General features: G+C 32.7%; 1 protein-coding gene across 1 annotated transcript in view; it reads right to left on the bottom strand.

Annotated features, from left to right (window-relative positions):
* LOC124369715 (oxysterol-binding protein 1) overlaps positions 1-23114 on the bottom strand; it is a 120742-nt gene that overhangs the window by 38040 nt on the left and 59588 nt on the right. Inside the window, exon 5 of the mRNA XM_046827771.1 lies at positions 748-890. Within this exon, the coding sequence (XP_046683727.1) occupies positions 748-890 (143 nt within the window). The remainder of the gene's footprint in view (positions 1-747; positions 891-23114) is intronic.

Genomic DNA, 23114 nt, shown 5'->3' with positions numbered 1-23114 from the left:
AGACATATTCTTGACACACTATAATGAACCCTATACAACATTAATGAACACTCTTGGCTTATATTTTCATAGATAAAAACCCAAGTCCAGTACTGAGCGAGTAAGACATTTGTGGAAGGTAATTAATTTTAAAGGATTAATACTCCAATGACAACTAGTAACTGATCTTAGGATATTTAGTCTTTTCAGATATCTTTCCTTTACACAATTTGCTTTTTCCAGTTAGTTTACTGTCAAAAACTATACCAAGAAATACATGAACATGGGATTAATAGTTTTTGAGAAATTTAATTTTTACAACTTTTAAATGCCGCCCCATTTTGAAATAGAAAGTGACAATACTTATTTTAATTGTTTTTATCATCTCTTTAACTGGCTTAATACATGTGCCAAATTTTATGTTATTCGCTCCAATACGTTTTGGAATATGACTTTTAAAATAAAAACATATGGACAGATAAGACGCTAAAGGAAGCGAGATAGGACAAATGTTCATATGAACTTCTTTGCTTGCTTTTGGGTCTACTATCATATCCTGAATTTGTGCCAACTGTCATAAAATACTGTGTATACCAAGAGGTGTCTAATACTGTCTATACAAATAGGTGTCAATATTCCTAAATCTGTGCAATTTAAACACTTCATTTAAATGCGTTATACTATATTCCAACCATGTAGACATGTTTTTCTAATAATCAAAGAGTGTAACCTATTCTTAGAAATCTAAAATACAATTGCATATCTGACCTGAACTTTTAATTTGGTTGTCTTTTCACACTTCTTTTCCTTGGATAATGTTACAGTTGAGAGTGGACCACTTTTCTGTTCACTTTCAGCGTCATAAAACTCTATTGCTTCATCATCATCTTCATCTGAAGAAGCTGACAAACCTAAACAATCGCATGACAACAAAGGGTTTAAATATATTAAATACAACTCAAATGCAACTAAAATTTGAACAAGTACTGAAAGAGGAGAGATTCATTTAATAAATGATAAAATTGTCTCATATAAGTGGTTTGAAAACAACACATGTTTATGAAAGCCCACAAACAGTACAAGGCTGAAAAACATATAAAATGGAAAAGTATGGAATGTATTGGACAAAACTATAAGATTTTGATTTAACCTTAACTGTACTGAGTATTAACAGACCTTCAATAATTTTTTATTTATTAAAAAAGTACAACTATTATTTGATATTGGTAGGTGTGCCTCACCAGTCAGTGTCAGCAACATATTCAGAGTATCCCCCTCTAAATCCTTTATTCCCAGTCTTACTTTTAAAATACTGAAGTATCAAGTTGTATTCAATTAATAACCTCAAAACTATTAAACTTAAAGTGGTCATTGTTTTTCTGTGGTTTCATTAAATTGTAAATAATAATTCTGTCATATTCTTACTATGATAAAGATGTTGAATAAATATATTAGCAGAAATGTTTTTGTAGCTTCCACTATTTCATCATACTTTAACTACAACAAGTACCGTACTATTACTTCCTCTGAAAGATTTTCTCTGTGTTCATTATTTTTACATCCGTGTAGTTGTTATACATGCATTAAAAAAATTACTATTTCTGAATATTAATGTAAAAAGCTCAAATAAATTTAAAAAGGCTTAAATAAGTGAGGTGCAGTTTGAAATAACCACCCTTTCCATTAACTCTAGACATAATGTCACTGTTCTGTTGGTTTTGCAGCATATTTTGTGTGTACCCTATATTATTGTATTTTATTTGGGATATTTTTTATGTTTGGAAATATTAATATCTGGTGTATCAATTCTGAGCAACAATTTATTAAAATTTGGAATAATAGTTACAAAACTAGAAAAAAATAATACACCAACTACGGAGTGCTGATGGCCAGGTGGTCTAAGACTTGACTTAGGGTCTGAGTTACAGATAGCGCACGTTCAATTCCTGTCTGTGACCATTGCACATTTTCAGTACCATCGACCTTGTACTGTATCGACTTTCCTCCTTATTGTGTTTGATACGATCCTCGAATAGCCTAGTGGCCCATGAGGACAGGCAAAATAGGACTTAAAAGGAGATTGGGGCCTCTTCTTTGTAAAAAAACCTACATAGAGCAGTATAAATTTGAAAAAAATCTTTGGTTCATCGTTGGTTCTAAATTAGTTAATTATGCCTTTAAATATAGGAATAAAAGAAAGCATATACATGTTTATGAAAAATCAATATGTTGTAAAGGCATTTTACAATTTCCATGAAACACCCAAGAATAATTAAGAATGGTATTTATGAAACATTAATTTTGTTATTTATACCACTGACATACCAAAAACATTGAATTTTTATTGTGTATAAAAAAAATTTGAAGACTTATATAAAACTTATATAATGTTGAAGACTCTATTAGCTTTTTTGATATTCTTAAGGAGTTTGTTACTATTTCATACCATTACAGGCCATTAGGCGTAAATTAGGCTATTTTCAATCTTAGCAGTTGACAAACTGGCCAACAATGCTGAATTGTCTGATCCTTTACAAAAATTTAAAGTAAATGTATTTTACAGGAGCTTAAATATAGCTATTGCTCAAATTACCAGACATTTTGACAGCATGGATAATATTAAACATCATTTTTATCTTTTTAGTCTCAAAGTACGAGGAGGATGTTTTACATGCACTAGAGACACAAATAGTGTGACTCAGAAATGTTGCTTCCAGTGACATAAAAAAAGAGTTTCAGGACTGTTTTAACCAAAAATTCAGGAACAAGCAATGAAGTGTGAGTAGGTGCATTGTCATGAAACAAAAGCCATGAATAATTTTCCCTCAAATTTGGGCATTTTTCGGATTACTTCACACAAATGGTGTTAAACTTGCAGGTAGTACTCCTTATAGACTGTTTGACCTCGTGACAAACATGATGCATTCATACAAAAAAAATTAAAGAACAGAATGAGCATAACCTTCACGTTAGACTGCACTTATCGGGCCTTTTTCGGTCTTGGAGATCCAGAATGCCTCCACAGGGATGATTAAGTCTTAGTTACAGTATCATATCTGTAAACCCGTTTTATAACACGTTTCAGTAATTCTGTATTGTCATTGATTCCATTTAGTGACTCCTGAACAACTTCCATTCACCACTGTTTTTATTCAAAATTCAACAATTTTGGAACAAATTTTGCTGCCACACGATTTATACCCAAAACATTCGAACAAATTTCAAGGCATGAACCAACTGATATATCAACATCATCAGTGACTTCTCTGATCGTAATATGGCGATTGTTCATAACCATTTCTTCTACTTTTTCATGTTTTCATCGGTTGTTATGCGGTGGAGCGTTTGCCATCTTTCAATGTTTTCACAGCTATGTTTGGACAACTCTTGTTTTACTCATAGCAGACTCACCATAAGTGTGTTAAGATTTCCCACACTTTTTACAAATGCCTTTATAGTGTAGTGCAAATATAGGCTACTCTTATATTTTTCAAGTAGCCTAGTGCAAAGATACCCTTGGTTTCTTTTACTTTAAAATATTAGGGCCTCTTGAGTCTTCAAAAGTACATTTATTTTTAAACTCTCAATAATCTATAGCTATCTTTATTTTTTATGAGGAAAGGAGATGTATTATAATTGTTTTAGAGTTTACCTTATCTAGTAGGTGTAGAAATTGTTTACTACATATTTGTAAGGACAGACGTCTAAAGGTCACAGCGATAAAAGTGTTCTGTCCTGTGTATTCCATCCACTAATGAAGACAGACAGAATAAACCTACCATTCAGACAACAAGTGTATTTTTTTCGCCAACTTGCCATATAACATAACACAGTACGAAAATTGATTAATTAAAAATGAAAAGTGAAAGTTATTTTGTGCATGACATTTAAGTATATCAAGTAATGGAAAAATGGGGATTGAAGATAAAGAAAAGAGTAAACTAATCGCGCATGTAGGGGTGAGGGAGTTGAGGGGAAGAGTGGGTTGGGTGGGTAAGAGGAGCACGACGGCAGGTGCAGCTGGTAGGCTACTAGCACTATTGCAGACATTGGGCTGATGCACACCTAGACTTTCATTGTACTCCGTTAACATTACTTGTTTCCAAGACATTGCCCGTTAAGAAAATTAAATATTACTAAGAATAGTTTATTTTTAAGTTGAATATTCCAAATCTACCTTAACCATCCACTTAAGGAATAATCCCAGTTATGCAGTCGTACTATTTTATTTTATTTATTTATTGAGTCAACGGTAAACCAGTTTGTACATATCATGTATCTATAAGTAACAGATGGCATGCCAGACATTAAAAACTAAGAACAAAATAACATACAACATTACTAAATTATTATGTTGCTATAATAATTAATAAATAGAAAAGCAACAATGCATAATAATTAATACTAATATCCAAATAAATATCAAAATCACTCAAATAAATAATAGGAAAACAGAATATATAATTAACACTTACATTCAAATAAATATTGACAACTACAATACAATTATTTACTATTATTAGGTAATTGTAAATAATAGTAGACAATATTATAAAATAATCAAAGTTCAATATTATATATAAATAATATATTGAATTAACACCTACATCCAAATAAATATCAAAATAAATTAATTATAAATAATATGAAAAAATATTATATAACAGCTGAAGTTTAATTGACCACCTACATCCAAATAAATAACAAAATAACTTAATTATAAATAATAGGTAACATTATATAACAACCAAAGCTTATATCGTAATATATACGTCAATATACTTAATAACGGTTCAATTTATATTAACCTATCATGTACATTAAGTAAATCCCTGCAGAGATCTTCAAAATTATTTGCTTGAGGACCCAAAGATCTCAACACCGCCAGACACTTTGTTCCCTTTCCTCGTCAGTCTTGGAACACAGCTGCAGTGGGCGTAAATGGAAGACATAGTACACTGCAGAAGATGTCTTAGGACCTCGTAACATTTGGAGTTCGAAAACCAATTAGAAACAGAAGATCCAGGCAGTCAATTTATAATCTTGTGCAGCAGCATGAGATCAGCTATCTCTCTTCTTTTTTCAAGAAAGGGTAGCCACAGTGAAATCCGGAGAAACCAACAGGTAATCAAGGTATTGGAAGCCAAGTTGCACCCCATTTAACCTTATGACCCTGATCTGTACTTGCTCTAGAAAATTAATATGACCACTTAGTAAGGGTTCCAAATAGCTGAACAGTATTCAAGTTAGAGTTTTAAAGAGGAAAATTAAGGTCAATGGAGATCGGAAATTCTGTACAAAAACCCCAAAAGAGAGTTCGCTTTGTTGCAGACATGAGTTATGTGGTCCTATCAAATTCTCAAATACTTTTCCTGTTACAAATTGGATAGCAATAGGACTGTAGTTTATTATGACCAACCTACTGCCAAATTTGAGAATAGGAGCTATGTAACTGGCCTTCAAGTTTGCAGGAAAGGTCCCATTTTTAAGTAACAAGGTAAAGTAAGTTGAGAGATGTGGAGCTAAAACTGAGCTACAGTACCACACAACTGCTGCTGGTATAGAATCTGGTTCCATGCCTTTGTTTGGATCAAGGTTACTAAGTTTCTTTTCATCTTGCTGGGCAGTAAAAGTTGAACTATTTACATTCAAGTTGGTACCAATATCGAACAAGTAAACAGGCAACATTGTATTAAAGTACACTGATGAGAAATATTCATCAAAAAGTTCACATTAGTGACTGGGGTCCTCAGCTTCAACATTTTTTATAATTTAAACGTGAGGGTAGTGTGTGGACTTTTTATGTAGGACCAAAAAACTTATATGTTTGTCGGTATGGCAAATTCTAAGAAATTGGTGTAGTTATTGGTGCTATTAACAATGGTTCTATCGCATCTGAATGTGGAAAAATTTTGCAGTACTAATTCAGAATCGTATATATCAGGTGTGAGATTAGTCTCTACAAATACAAAAATATTATGTACTAGTGTTGGCAGACTTCTTAAATTGGGGTATCTTAGATCTAATCCCACTTACATTTTGGTAATAGAAAGTTTTAATATATTTACTGTAGACACATATTAGTTTCTTTCAACAATTGTTGATATTCCGTTGCAGTATTTGATAGTCAAATTTGTTCACCATTTTCACTCTTCCACAATTCATCTCGTAGATTACTGAGGTATTTTATTTCATAGGGAGTACGATCTCTAGCTAGGACGACATCCACAAGACGTTGGACAAGAGCTGATTTGTCAAGACCTGTAAATTTTCCCGATATTTGATTAACCTCATAAATACTTTTAAGAACAATCTTGATTGACCGAGCATTGCTTTTGACGTTCTTACCAACTCTGAAGAATATGAATACATAATTCACAAGACCTGGACAAAGGTGATCTATCAGTTTAGAAATAAGTTCATGCTCGAGGACTTTTGTAACATCGGTTTGGCTATTTTTTTATTCAGTAAGCTTAAAAAGGTTTAATGACCGCTGAGATCGACCATTAATCTCCACAAATTAATTAATGACTAAACCACCATTCTTCTTCAGATTTGGGACGAAATTTTTTCAACCCATTTCTTATACTTTTTAAAATTCATATCTTGGTGATATACATGATATGAATCTTCTTTCCAGATTCAAACATGACCAAGGCATTAGGCACGAACCCATCTTCACCACCAGTGTGGAGAACAATCACTCATTTCTCCTTACTTACTGGGTTCTTTAAACCCTTAGTTTCGCTTTCTAATTAAGTTTTAGGGACCGCAGAAGAGCCGTGAAAGTATGTTTCTTCCATATGTACAATATTACCTGCTTCACGAAACTATTGAATTTTCCTTAAATAATTCAATTACATTCTGAATATTTGATTTTTCTATTAGAAGTTTCCTCTTTCTCTTCAAACTGAGTTGCAAAATAAACTAAAAACACACCCTTCATATTATATTCTTTCTTTCATTAACCTTAAAATTCCCTTTAATGTTGGCCTTTCGTCTTCCATCAGTATGTAAAAACTACTGCCGCAATTGTTGTAAAAAATGCGGCTCCCGGCACTGCCAATGAAGGTTTCATCTGAGTTGATCTAGTCATGTATTATGTTGACATAGGATTGCTAGTAAAAGTCATAAAGACACAAGCAAATATAAGATTAGATTTTCATTATCAGTGATTGGTGATGGTGCTCTCAAGAATTACAATAACTTTTCTTACCCCGGAAATGAGGACAAAAATGAAATTGCAGTTCTCAAAAGCCAGATGAAAATGTTGACAGTTATGTGACTGATTTAAGCAGTTCATGTGAATTTAGTAATTTTTACTGATAGTTTAATTAAGGCCAGATTAGTATTAGGGATAAAGGATAGAACACTTAGAGATCGATTATTAGGAATCAACGACTTAACCTTAGATTAAGCTTCAGAAGTTTGCAGAGCGGTTGAAAACGCAAACAAACAGTTGCATGAAATTTCTTCAACAGATGCAAGTGGTGACATACATAAAATTTACATTTCTAGTTATGGTTTCTATAATCACAAACATGATCAGCAAATCAACAACAGCAACTCGATCACGTTAGGTGCAATTCGTCATCATGGCAGTCAGCGCAGGAGCAAGGGTATTTCTTCATGAGATTTTTAATCAGCTGGGCTGATCGCAATCGTCCCCCTGCAAAGCTTACGTCATCTTCAACTTCAATGGCAAATTTCAACATAAAGACTATGGCCGTTCTTCCAATTATCATAGAAATGGTTCCTCTAAGATTTAAGTAGCTGTGGCAATTATCATAATGCGAACAAAAAGTACTATAAGTGTGGCTATGTTCACAGTTTAAATGGAAAATACCCGGCATTTGGTAAAAGATGCCGCAAATGTGAAATTTCAAAGCACATTGCAAATCAATGCCATATGTAAATAGTATTGATGATGATTTATTTTTAGGGTTTACTAATACACTCATTGTGGTTCCATTAAAAATCAAACTATGGTTTATTGAATTGTTAATTGAAAAGTGTCCCGTTCCTTTTAATACAGGTGCTGAAATTAAAATTTTACATCAAAATTTGTTTTATGTTTTCTGTACTGATGTCAAACAAGCCACCACTAATGTAGGCTAACCTCATATACTGGACAGAGGTTAAGTATTTCTGGTAAATTTCCTTTAAATGTTATTCATCATTGTTTAGAATTTTATGTGGTTAAAGCCAGAAAAGCCCCATGCAGTTTAGGTATTTCAGACTCAGTTGAACTTCAGTCAGCTATAATGATCTTAAACGAAAAAATACAGGGTGGCGCATGTCAGTTTCCCCATAAATTGAGATATTTTGTTTTGATAGGTTAGTAACAATGTTAAGTTTGCAGCAACACGGAATAAGTTCATTGTTGTCTGTTCCAGTGGCTAGTGTAAAGTGACGCTCTTTGCATCTGTTATTTGTTTGCGTGTGTTTTAAAAATGTTTACAGCCCAACGAGTGTACATCCTTCAGTTGCGGTGGAAGCATAATAAAAATACTGCTATAATAATTGAAGAATTTAGTAGTACATATCCAGGTGTCGAGATACCCACTCGACAGTATATGTGAAATTTTAAAACATAGGAAGCGTTTTAAATGCCCCGAAGTGTGGTCGTCCACAATCAATTTGCCACGAAGAAAACCTGCAGACAGTTGCTCAAGCTTTTGTAGCCAGTCCCAGTAAATCGACTCGTAAGGCATCTGCTGAACTTGAAGTATCAACAAGAAGCGTGCAAAGAATGTTAAAGCAATTCAAATTTAAGCCATAGCGTCCATCTTTACTCCCTTTAAGCGCTTCACGAGAATGATTCTGATAGGCAATTGGAATTCTGTGAGACAATAATTATCTGCCCAATCGATTGGCCTATGTGCTCGCCAGACCTGATCCCATGTGATTTTTCACTGTGAGATATAAAGGAGACTGTGTATGTTTCAAAACCGCAAAATCTTGACGAACTCAGAAACCTAATTAGAAATGCATTTGAACTTGTTAATAACAATAAACCTTTAATGCTAATAATTCTGTTCTCAGTCGTTGTATGAAGTGTATAAAAAATCAAGGTGGACATTTCGAACAACTGCTATAACATTATATTGTAATATATAAGTAATTTCATATAACGAATTTGTTTTCTTGCCTAAAAGTGTTTTATTCAATTAACATACAACGCCTTTAAATTTCTCTTCTGGAGAAACTGACATATGCACCACCCTGTAGTATGTTTTCATACCCAGAAAGAATTTTTACGCGGTTGCGATCCTTAATTGCACAATAACTGATAATATGTTTGAAATTTTAGGTTATATCTCAAATAGTCCAACAATCTAGGGGAATCCGGGTTTCTGGGTGGGTAATCAAGCTAAGGAGGTGTAGGAAAGAGGTGGAACCTATAATCGACACCAACACAGGCCAACAAAGTAGTAGAAGAAATTTTAGAGGCCCGAGGATTTTTGCAACAGTTTCTATCACTCTATGTGTTCCTGTTTCTAGACATTTTTGCAACATTTTCTACTAATTCGCATCTACCTTGCACATCTCGTTATTAAGTAATTGTATTTTTTTGCTAATTTCGTATTTGGTCACACATCTGCGTTGTACATTCCAAAATAAAAACTTTGTGTTTTGTCTTCGCCATTTTGTATTGGCATCTTTTTCAATAAAGTTTGGTTCTTGTGGTTCTTCAATTAGAATAATGAACCTTCTACAAGTGACCAAACAAGTAACCAGAGATAAGCAAGTGCAGAGGGTATTCTGTTGTTGTTTGACTGCATTTACAATGAACAATTTGGAAATTGTGTCCTTTTTGTAAATATTATAATATTTGTAAATTTATTTTGTAAATATAAATAATAAAAATATTTTGTAAATTTTTATTATTTTTAGTAATTTTTTTATTTTAATAATGTTGAAATTTTATTACTTTAATTCTTATGTTGACTGATTGGCCCCCGGGGTAGGCAACTTTTCTCATAATGTCAGATCATGATTAAGGAATTATGGGCCAGGGGGAACCAGGCACTCTGAGCTCGAATTTAGGTACTACCTCGAGGATGTTTTTCTTTTTTTGCCAGAAGTGCAGGGTGGCACCACCAAAGCCCACACTGATGGCCAGGGGCATTACTGTTATTATTTATGTATTCCTAACTTTTATATCTATTGTACTAATATCCTATACATTTATTTTAAGTTGAAATTTTGAAAAAAAGTGTGAAGTGACTAAAGTAAATAATTACCATAGGTTATCTTCAGGGCCTTCACAAATTAATCTTGAAAAAGGATGCTGTATCAGTAGTTCATGCAGCTAGGAAGGTACCTGTAGAAATTAGGCCTGAACTTAAAAGTAAACTTGATTCACTACAAAGACAACATAATCAAAAAGGGTACAGAAACCTACAGAATGGGTATAATCACTAGTCATTGTTCACAAACAAAATGGTGACCAATGTTTGTCTTTAGATCCCAAAGAATTACATGCAGCTAACTTATAATGCAACCACAATACCAAGTAATCTATTGATAATTAATTGATAACAAATATTTTTAAATTACCCTCTTTTGAAGAAATTTCAAGAAAGATGGCAGGTGCCTAATATTTTAGCACATTAGACAATAAAAATGGCTTTAGGTATTTACAACTAGACAGCAAATCTTAATATCTTACTAATTTTAATACAACCTTCAGTAGATTTAAATTTCTTAGGCTACCATATGGGATATGTTCCACATCTGAAGTGTTTCTTGAACATCGCTTGAGACGTGTACTTGATAAAATGAGGTTTTTGGGTTTTAGTTACTTATGTAAAGAAAAATTTGCCTAATGTCTCTGAACACACAGCTTCTATTAGAGCAATTTTGAGGAAAGATTCAAATTTCATGACAACAAGAGTAACAGAATGCATTTAAGGATTTATGTTAAAACTTTCACTGCAGAGAACGTCATTTGACATTGCGCTTGGAATTCTATCGACTACCTACAAGTCTTTTGACGGCGCAGACTGTTACAGTAATAAAAGTACATTTTAAAGTATTTGGACTTCGGGATTGATAGGCATTCGCTATTTCCATGTTTTTATTTTTTACTCTATGCATTATGATTTATGAAATGTTGTTGGCAGTCATCAAGAATATCGGGAAAAAGTGGTTTGTTTACGAACTTGGCGTCGCGTCTGCCGTTTGTTGCCGTTCTGCTAATTCGTCATCTACATTGTTATTACTTTGCTTGCTTTTACTTTAGTTTACAATGATTGCCTTGTGATTAAATGCAATGAATGGTGACAGTGTTAAAAACAATCAAGTGCTAGAATAGTTATTCAGATTTTCAAGTGACAGTGAAAGTGATTTATTTCAAGTTGACACAGATAATGATCGTGATTTTATTAACGATGGACTTCTTGGAGATGCAAGTAATTTGTTGACACTGTTGTTTTTCTCAAATAACAAATATAAGTAAAATAGTAATAAAACTTTTTCAGGCAAGAAAAGATAATTCCTATCAGTGTAGCGAGTGCAAAATTGCCATTTGCAAAGAACCATCCATTTTTCAAGACTTTCCACACTACAAAAATATTTAAAAATAAGTGTATTTCGATTGAAAATAAATGTAGCCATGGTGACAGTAATAACATTATGTACTGAATGCAGCAAATAATAATGAGAAATATGTTTATATTATGGATTAGTACATGGTAATGGTTTTTGGTAACTTTTTATTTTGTACAAAATCCTTATGTTTTTCTTCAGTTTTAGAACAAGACTTTCTATTTGAAAATATTTATGCATGAGCATTTGTGTATGAGGAAGAACTCAGCTTTAAAACAATGTAAGTGCCATGGTTTTTTCATAATTGGTTAAAAAATTATATTTATTAAAAAAAAACATAAAACAAGCGGCAGTGTAAAAAAGTTGTCAAAAATAGGAGGTGGCAGTGAAAGTTTTAACGGCCAATTTTACTATATTTTTATGTTAAAAAGGCTATTATATTAATGGTCAGCCGGTAGCGTATGTGAGCAAAGCATTTAGTTAAGTTCAGAGATTTTGTGCACAAATAGAACGTGAGCTTTTGGCTATTGTTTTTGCATATGAGCGCTTTCAACAATATATATGTGTTAGTTTCTGTTTTCTGTATTACGGTAGAGACCTCAAGCCCCTATAGGAAATCTTTCAAACAAATTTAGAATCACTTTCATCTTGAATACAGAGAATGAGAATAAAACTTACTATGATTTAAATAGTCAAAACACTTTTTATTATTATTTATTTTTTTTTTTTTTTATTGCTGACACACTATCTCATTCATATAATGTACATGAGAAAACTGATCTAGAGCTAGACCATGATCAAATAGAGAGTCATGTAAACTTAATACAGCAAAGCCTCAACATTAGTCTTGTTAATTTAACTAAGTTCATCTAACTAAGGATCTTGTAAGTAGAGATGATGAAATGAAATCAGTTTAAAATTTATTGTTGGGAATGAATATTCATTGAATATTCATTGAGTTCCTCAGAGGAAAGCCAATGTTCCGATAAACATAGTATATCTAGGTTCAAGTTAATGGCCACTTTTTCAATCAGCGAATGTTTGTTAGAAAGACACTGCACATTTTGATGATAGAAATTAAATAATGAGAGACACTCTGTATAGCCTAGTCACAAAGAGTTACCTTTGTATTAGTCAATACTGATGTGTTAAAGATGAATTAACCTATTAATAATTTTATTTTTAAAGGAACTGCTATTGTAATTCCTAGTGGTGTAAGAGGTGAAAAGTTTAGAAGATTGCATTGTCCTCATTTAGGTGCTGCAAAGACTCAGCTAAGAACACAAATGTTATTTATATACTGGCCCAATATCAATGATCAAATTGAATATGTTATCAGTAAGTGTGAAACTTGTACTGTTAAATCTAGAAATAATATTAAGGAACCAATGTCGTCACATCCTATAACAAAGCTAATATGGCAAAAGGTAGGAATAGATATATTCTTCCATGAGAGTAAACCATTTTAGCTAATAGAAGATTATTTCTCAAAATTTGTTGAACATGTAACTTTACATAGTATGCCAAGCCCTCGCTTTTAAGGAATTTAGTATACAGTGGGAGTTTAATATGTAATGGCTACTCCTCACTATTCCTCAAGATGGTTGAGAGAGCGATTCAAAATATAAAAAGTCTTGTAAAGAAATCCTTGATGGAAAAATGTGATCGTGTATAAGAACACTATGGCATATAAGACAAGAGTCGTAGAGTAGTTACGCCTCCACAAAGATTTTACATGTAAAAAGTCTTATCAATTTGCTTTTCAATTGTTATAATAAGTCTATCCTTTACATTTAATTTCATAGAGCCTAACATATATATTTTGTTAAAATACATAGTATCATGTTTTATATGTAGCCTAGTTAAATATACACTATTTTTACTTTAAAATTTTAGAGCCTATTGAGTCTTCAAAAGTTCATTGAATTTTAGGTTGTAGTATAATAAGCGGCCACCAACACACTCGGATGATGATTATCAAATGATATGGAATCATCGATATTCATTATCATCTAAAGGATAGAAAGCAATATGTTGGACTAAATATTTCAAAGAACAATATGGTTTGGCTAGTTTTCAATTTTGAAAATTAATGTATAAATATTAATACGATTTACCAATAAATATATAATTACAACAAAACAGTAACATTTGCTTACCTTATTAATTTTTAAGGATAAATATGGCTGCTTGTGAAACAAAGAACACACGCATATCACTGTTCTTGCTGCCATTATTCAATAACAAAACACATGATTTTAATTTATTTCCAAACATGTGTTTACTTAGAACTAATTTTGAACAATGATGTCAATTGAACTAAGTTTTAGGCTTTAAAAATGTTTATATAGGAAAGCTATATGAGGAGCAAACATTCAAAAGGTGATTTCTCACAAAAAATTGAAAAGTGAGTTTTTGGCTGATTGCTATTCTCTAAGTTGAATCTCACAAGATTCAATAATTAGTTTCAGTCAAAAAATGCTTTCTCCTATTAAAAATAAATGTAGAAAACTGACATCTCAATCAAAAAGTGTTTCATCCAAAGCCTATGTTCATTCAATTAGTGGTTTCTCCAGTGGACCAATCACAGCTGCTCACTTGTGTCACATGACCAGTTGTCATCTGTTATTATTTCCAGCAGATATTTGAGGTTATAGTGAATGTTTAAAGTCATGTTAGACTGTTTTCATAAGTTTTTGGATTAAGTTAATGTTGTTTTATTATAATTTTGAAAATAATGGAAGAAGTAGTGGATGGTGTGTTAGTGAGCATTGGAAATAGTTGGACACGCAAGAGACAGGCAAGTGGTGGGAAAAGGAAAGAAGCCAAACGTAAGCGGTACTCTGCACCATCAGGTAGTAATGTTTACATCCCATGCAAACACTCCACTAAGATTTTATTATGCTCTGATATTAGACCAAATGATGTAAAGAAACTGCGGGACAAACTTTATAAAGTACCAGAAAAACTTCGCCAAGATTCTATACTTTCTTCATTAGTCGTTACAAAGAACGTTAAACGATGTAGGCCTAACACGCCGAACCAAAACAAGTCTCTTTCAGCAGGCTCACAGCATGCCTTTTCAGCTAATTACTATATTCAAAGCAATGAAAAAAGAATTCCTGTTTGCAAGAAAGATTTTCTTGCTATAACCAAAGTAGGGAGAAAAAGGCTAGCCAATTTAGTCGCAAAAGTTTATTCTGGAGAGCCTATTGAGGATAAGCGAGGTGGTGATAGGAAAAGTAACAGGAGTATCGAAAAGAAAAATAAAGTAAGAGATTTTATTTCTAACTTGAGGGCATGTGAAAGGCACTATGGAAGAAAAAAGTTTAAACGTCTGTACTTAAATTGTAGATTAAGTATAAAGAAGTTGCACCAAATGTATAGTGACCAAGTAGTTAACAATGACCAGTACAAAGTCAGTTTTGCTATGTTTAGGAGATTATTCGTCAATGAATTCAACATTGGCTTTAAATCTCCATCAAGTGATGTGTGTAGCACTTGTGCACTACTTGATCAGAAAATAAAAAGTTTACCATGGGATCTGCCGAACGTGTAAACCGTATGACTGAAAAAAGAATCCATAAGCTAAGGGCGAACGTTCATTTTATTCGTTCATGAAAGAAAACACTGATGAATCAGTTATGAATTTATGTTTTGATTTGCAACAAATCCAACAACTTCCAAAAACAAACATCCAAGATGCATATTATCTAAGGCAGTTGAACTTTTATAGCTTATGTGTAACAAGCTTAGATGGTAAAAATTCAACTTTTTACACTTGGTCTGAAGAACAGGCAGGGAAAGGTAGTACTGAAATTTCATCAGCTTTCTATAGCCACCTCAAAACAATGAACTTAGAAGGTATAAAAACTTTGAGATTATTTTGTGATGGCTGCATCTCCCAGAATAAAAATAACATCAACCTTCACATGCTTTTGCATTTTTTGTATACGTCTAATTCAAGTGTTAATGAGATTAAGTTTTACTTCCCAGTGAGAGGACACAGTTTTCTACCAGCAGACCGTGTTTTCGGTAGGGTTGAAAAAGTCCTGAGAAAAAATGTTACATTAATCTCCAAGGAGCAATATTATGAAATATACAAGATTATTGGGGATGTGAAAGTTTTGGTTGTTGATTGGGAACTTTTAAACACAAAATCACTTAGCGTGCTCTTCAAAAATCTCCCATACATTTCAGAATTGAAGCGGATTGCTTTTGAGAAATCCCAAGGAAGTGTCAAGGTCAATGGCTTCAAAAACTATAGGTTTGAGGATGAAAGTGAACAACTTGGGGTTAAACTTCTGAAAAAAGGTGTCAAACTTTCTAATATCAAGAAAACGGTCTTGGAACCTTTACCCCTCAGTCATCATATTTCAGCTGAAAAGAAAAAAGATGTGGAGAAACTGCTGAAACTTTTGTATGGGGAAGATTGGCAAAATGAACCTGAAAACGCTTTTAAATGGTACAAGACAATCCTGTACGATTTACCAGACGGCAATGACGACGAGGAAGAAGTGTGTGACTGTCTGGACAATGATATTGGGCTAAGGATCTGATGATGCAGGTTCCAGAACAAACTGTAGACAACAATGTAGGCTACTATTTTACTTTACAATCGACCTAAACCTGTTCATGTATCAATTTCAAATAAACCATTGATTTTGTATCATTTGTCTGAGTTTCAATTAATACCATTCAAAAAGTGTTTTATCCCATTGATATTCAATCAACACGTGTTTTCTCCTTGAGTTTCGGTCAAAAGGGGGTTTATCCAAAATTAAAATGCATTTAACTAGTTTGCTTTGAGGCTAACATCTGCCACATGTCTATTGATTATCTACGGACCATCTATACTAATAAATAAAAAAATCAAGGTTAAATCATGTGTTTCTGAGTTTCTATAGGTTTTTTTGGTTTCCTGTAAAATTGCATCAGAGTGAGAAATCACCTTTTGAATGTTTGCTCCTCATATTTTTATATGTAAAATGAATGAATTTGTTTTTTAAATTGTATAAAATAACTAAATTTTATTGAAAGTAGTCTTGTGCCACGTAGTACTAACTATTACTTCACAGGCTAGACATGTTTGATAAGCATTTTAAAAAATGCTCGAATAGATCACCACTAATAATCATAATTTCTCGTTGATACATATATATTGCGAGATGATCAGCAATACACTCACTTCTGAAAGTAGTTTTTAAAGATTTCTTTGTGTATAAAAAACATTTTGAGCCAATATTTCCAAATTCATCGCCATTGTTCTTATGTTGTCACTAACCTTCTCCTATATAAACGAAATAAACAGCTGGTAATGACGTCACTAGTCGAAATAAAGAAAGTTGACGATGCTTAATTATAAATATCTGTAAGTCAAATGTCCTATTTGGTAGTATTGATATTTAAAATCAATAATCATCGATTGTGTTGGTGGCCCCTTATTATACTGTAGCCGAATTTTATACTTTCAATAAACTATACCTCCCTTAATTTTTTATGAGGAAAGAAGATGTAATATAGTTGTTTTAGAGTTGATCTAATCTAGTAGGTCCAGAAGTTGTTTACTGTCTATTTTTAAGGACAGACGTCTAAAGGTCACAGCGATAAGAGTGTCCTGTGTGTCCCCTCCACCAATGACAGAAAGAATAAACCTACAGTTCAGAGAACACACTTGTATTTTATTTATGCCAAGTTGCCATAGCCACTTCAATTTATTATTATTATTAATAGTTAATTATTATTATTAACTTGTATTGTGAATACAGCTGTTTTGGGATAATATGCCTGTAGCTGTTGTATAAAAAAAATAAATTTTTTAAAATATCGGAGTTTTAACAGGGAATTTCAAAACTTAAAATAGTACTTAATATATGAAATTAAAGAACAACTCAAATAATTGTACCTACAAGCTTACAAGTGTTCAATATAAGCTCCATTCATCACATGGCACAAATCAAGTCGATAGCCTGCCTGGAGTGATTGTTGCAACAGCTACTTCAATCCTGTTCTGTAAGTCGGGTAGGTCAACTGGCAGCGGAGGCACATACACACAATCCTTTATGAATCCCCAAGGTAGAAATCACATGGCGTCAGGTCGGGTGAACATGGATGCCATGCAAAATAAGCTCTGTCTGTCATTAGGCCCCTTGCAACCAATTCAGCAGTCGAGTACAGTGACGTTCAACCGATCGCATGCTGAGTTATGCCCGTGTGGCGGTGCACCATTATGCTGCCAAATGAAGTTCCATGGTTCATCTTCTTCCAATTCAGGAAATAGCCAAAGATCTAGAGCATCAAGGTAATAAATACCAGTTACACTTCCTTTTTCAAAAAAGAAAGGCTCATACACTTTCCGCCTAGATATGGCACACAAAACATTTCATTCGTGGGAGTCTCTCTGCAATTCTACTATCTCAAGAGAGTCTTCTGAGCCCCAAATATGCACATTGTGAGTGTTCACATATCCACTGAGGTGAAATGTTGATTCATCACTAAAAACTACATGATCCAGAAATTCATTATTCTGGTGCAACATTTTGTTTGCAAAATTTGTGTGTATATGTAAACCATAGTCTGCAAGTTTTAGAGCCTCTAACAACTATAAACGATAAGGACATAGTTGTAAGCATTTTTGTAAAACTTTCCAAACAGTCGTCAATGGAATTGCTAATTCTAGTCATGCCTTCCAAACTGATTTCTGTGGTTTATGCGTGAAAGTCTCTCTCACTCGCTCAACACTCTCATCATCTCATTACTAACTGTTGGTCATCCCATACTCTTCCTTTTATAAAGGCAGCCAGTATCTTCAAATTGATGATACCATTTACGGATGTTATTATCACTTGGAGGATCACAACCGAACTTTATTCGGAACGCACGTTGCACAGTTACTACAGATTCGGTCATTGAAAACTGTAGAAGACAAAAAGCCTTCTGTTCACGAGTCGCCATTTTTGCTACTAGCGCTTTCTAACAAATGGTGGAGGAAACATTGCGTCCACATGCACACAGATGAAAACAAACAAAACTATTTGACAAACAAATCTTGGGTTTAAAGGATTTCCTTTAATTTGGTTCTTATTAGAAAACAGATTTTACATTATAACAAAGCCATAAATTAAAATAGAATAGTACACCTTGACTTAAGTAGCTCCAACCGTTGCAATTTCCGCAGGGGTCGTCATAAGATATCTTTACTTGGATGATAAGGTGTTTCTTAATATCCATCGGTAAAAGATGGTCATTGGGAAAATTTCCACATCCTACACTGTAAAGCAGTTTGTTTAATTTAGTTTGTGTCAGTGAATGATAACAACTCTGTTTGGATAAGCTGTTTTTCTCACTTACACACTTGGCAGAAAAGATCAAACTTAATGAAACATCGTTTCTATCATAAATCAAAATATGGAAATTTGTAAAAAATGACCAAGTGGTCTGCCATGGTAGGAGAAAGGAAGTGTGGTGCTGTAGGAATGGTAACATGTACAGACAGGCGTGTGGTGACTGGCATGACATGCAAGGAAACGCTGAATCATCTGTCAGGCAAGTGTAAAAGCACAGTGAGTGCCGTGTCGAGCAATGATGTAGTGATGGTCTTGCTATGATGTTGCATTTAGATTTTAGTTACAATGTGTAAAAAATTATATAGGGAAAAACTGTTTCAATCAGTGATTTTAAATTGCAACAATGCACATCCCAAGAAGAAATATCAATGTTCAAAACAATGTTCTACAGTTGTGGAATGGTAGTTTTTATTTAGAACTGTTACAGCTGTACGTTCAACCTCATAAAATGAATATATAACAAGACATGTATATTTATTTATATATAAATAAACGTCAGAATGTTATGAAGACAGCAATACCAAATACTTGATGGATTGAGTATAAAAAATATTTGTTATGAGTTCCTCAAAGAACGCTTGCAAAGCATATTAGTGCCTTTCTACTATTTTAGCCAGAATCTAGTGTTCTGGAGGACTGAGAGAGATGAAGACATATAGCTATTTCCCAGTACTCGGAATGGAGGAGAAATGGGCCAGCGAGCTGCGTTATCCCAGGAACGGTAGAAAACAGGAAACAGTAATACTCATGCAACTTAGCAGTTAGAGTGTGCGATACTGACATATGGACATTAAGTCTTCAGAAAAAACTAAACAAAACAACGCTAGCAAAGACAATCACTGCACATGAAAAGAACAAGCCTAGTGGCAGGAATGCATACTACACAATGCATTTTACAGTTCTTCGAGCAAGTTATGTGCGATCGCTTGAGTTAAACAACAAATTAAATGCAAAATCAAAACAAAGTGTTACATAATTTTATTCAGAATAAAATAAATGTTACCATAAAAAAAATATCAATTATGTTTACCTTTACAATCTACTTATTACAATGATATAATTATGTATTACGATTTAAATGAAGATTGTTCAAAGATGACTTAATTAGCATATGATGTTTAATGGACCACAAATTACGACTCTGCCAGTTTACGGCGGGAAAAAATGTATCATAAATAACAACTTTGCTAGTTCCAGGTTTAATTTGTGCCTCATTGGCTTAATCATTTTTCAAATATAACCAACCATTCTATAAAGAATTTAATATTTACCACAATGTATGATAAGTAACAGTTTTTGTTGAATAGAGTTGTTAAAATAATAATACTGTGAAAACGTTCTCAAGCAGTAGAGCCAAATCAATTCAGCCCAGTAATGCCAGAATCACGCCGCAGTGATTCAGCGGGGAGAGGGCTAACTGAATTTCCATATTTATTGAATTGTTGTTTAATCTATTAACCATTTCTCACGGTTTTCAGCTTCTGTGAGTAACCCCTTTAGCTTAGGTTTGGAACTGATGCCCCCTTATGAGTGAATAGCAGTTCTCTTTTTCAGATTGAAGGATTATATCATCCGTGGCAAACATTATATAAAGTTGTTTTTATCTGAGTGTGGGTTCCACTGTAGCTTCTGTAGTGTATTCTATCATTTTATTTAAATACTAGTGCATTTCGTGGAGCCAACCAATCTAAAACAATTTAAACCTAAATATTGTAAGCATTGTAAGAGTTCAAAAATTGCATTTAAATCCTGGTCATATAGAAAGGAATGGCATACACAGTTATGTAATCACAGAGTGGAGACTTTGTATACAGCTAGCCACTATGTGTGTCCAACTGAGTTGAGGTAACAGCTATCTTTGATTTCAATTGAGCTCTGCAAGACATCAGTTAGAGCCATAACTGGTGATCTTCCAAGGCGTAATAGTTTAAAAAATCACAGAAAAGATCAATTCAGAACTGTAAAAATTACATTAGGAAATAACTGGGACTTGCTTACAACACAATATACACTGTTATTAAAGATCTCTATTTTGCTGTTTAGATTACCAAAAATTGTATTACACAGGATTAGGTTTAAAACGTACTATAATTATTTAAAATTACGCATTAATTTATAAAGCCGCTAAATACAACATATTTAGGACAGCTACTAGACTTTTGCATGGAAGCTTCACAGATATTAAAATACTAATATTGGCAGTTCTCTGTCACAACAGTAACATATTAGGAATCATCCTTATTACAAGGAGATAAAGAGAAAATATTTTTTTCTTATAATAATAACATATTATAACCTCAACTCATATAAAAATTAGAAATGGAAGCTTTTATCTTCAAAACTATTTCCAATTCTCTGAAGAAAATCCTAGTTAAATACTTTAAGAACACTCACACAACCTGGCTTCTTCAGTGGGACTTCAGCACCAATCAGGAATTTCCTGGGCTGGAAAACACTCACTACAAAACTATATACTTTTACAAACTAATTGAACACAAACTAAAAACACTCTAAACTTTGTTTATGTATTAATAATACTGAATGTAAAGGATGCACGTGACAGAGTAAGCACACTGAACAAGAGCTAAGTGGCTATCTGGTCTGCAAAGGCAGCAATATCACTATCAACTGAGAAGTCAAAACATGAGTATCAACTAAAGATAAACTACAGCCTACTGTGCAGGTAATATGAGTCATTCTTCCTGGAGAATAAACAACTGTGCATTATTATAAGACTAACTATCCATAATTTCTTATCTTATAACTGTACAACTGAAAACAAAAAATTCCTTAAAATAAAGTTATATATTTATAATAGCATGTTTCACATGTCACAACTGTTTATTCACTAAATTATTTTTTATCAAAATCTCTTAATTTTATTCTTTGGATCTTGAAAATAAGATGTAAATTATTGTTTGGACCTTTGTGTTCTAGATTTACCAAATGTGTACACAATTTGCATACACTTTCATGTGGTTAGTGCAACGACAGTTTACATTATTTAAAACTATTCTTCAGCAAATAATCACTAAAGTATGAGTTATTGAGAAGTATAATAATAATTAAGTATGTTTGAAAACTTTTCTATTTCTTATTCAAAACTTTTAACAGTAAAACTAAAAATATTTTTAGTTACTACTAATAAGAATAGAAAAAAGGAAAATCAAAAACATGAATATCCTGTAATTTGTGGGCTTTGCATTTAAATACAAATTATATTCTTAAGCACAAGTTGAGAGTGTGTGGTGAAATAAAATACTATATAGTAATGTAACTGAAAGTAGTTTTACTTTAAAATGGAAAGATTTGAATAAATATTTATTGAAAAATAGCCATTCAATTAATTTGTTTACTTTTCAATCACTTTAATGAATATAGTTTATAAAACAAAATACATAAGCAGTGATTAATTTTTTAACAAACAAAACAACTTCTAAAACAAAAATATTATTCCTGTATTACAAACAATTTCATTTTTTAAACTGAGTTTTGTAAACTGTATTGTTTTTTAGATTCATTATACCTTTATAACATAAGAGATTATAAAATTATCAATAACATTTATATACAATACACATTTCTGAGATATAACCAATATGATATCACAACATAGACCTTGAATAAACTACTACCACCACCGCTATCACTCGGCCTACTGTTAACAAAAAAAGAACATACACTTTTGTCTTGTGCTTATAAAAAAATCTCATCATCAGCAACATTTTCTTCATATATTTCTATAATTACTTAACAAACAAATATTCACTATAACAACGTTAGACACATTGAAAAATTTAAACTATAATCCAACAAAACTTGGCAAAAACAAGTAAAACCTAACACATTTTCACTTCAAAATAATTCACACACTCAAAACGTAATTGCACTTCTTTTGTTAGCACTGAGAAGAAGGTTTTTTCACTTAGGAATTTATTTGCCTTAGGTAAATCTTTACTAGCAATGATTTCAATGTTAGTATTATTCTGTCTCAATATAAAATAGTTTATATTATCTGCAAATAGATAAATACTTCTCCTACACTGTTAATGTTAAATCGAAATCATAGCACTATTGTTTTATGCCTCTTTCTTGTGCTTTAGTCAAGGTCCTTTACCACAACTCGACAAGGGGAAGACAATACCCTCCTTCAGTGTATACTTTCAGGGTCTAAACTGTGGCAGTTTTCTGTAAAGTTTTTGCTCTGACAAATGTATAAGAGGGGTGATGTCCTGT

This window comes from Homalodisca vitripennis, chromosome X (assembly GCF_021130785.1).
Source record: "Homalodisca vitripennis isolate AUS2020 chromosome X, UT_GWSS_2.1, whole genome shotgun sequence".
In the NCBI taxonomy this organism is placed as follows: Eukaryota; Metazoa; Arthropoda; class Insecta; order Hemiptera; family Cicadellidae; genus Homalodisca; species Homalodisca vitripennis.
Note: the sequence above shows the minus strand (reverse complement) of the source record. Positions and strands in the feature narration are given on the sequence as shown.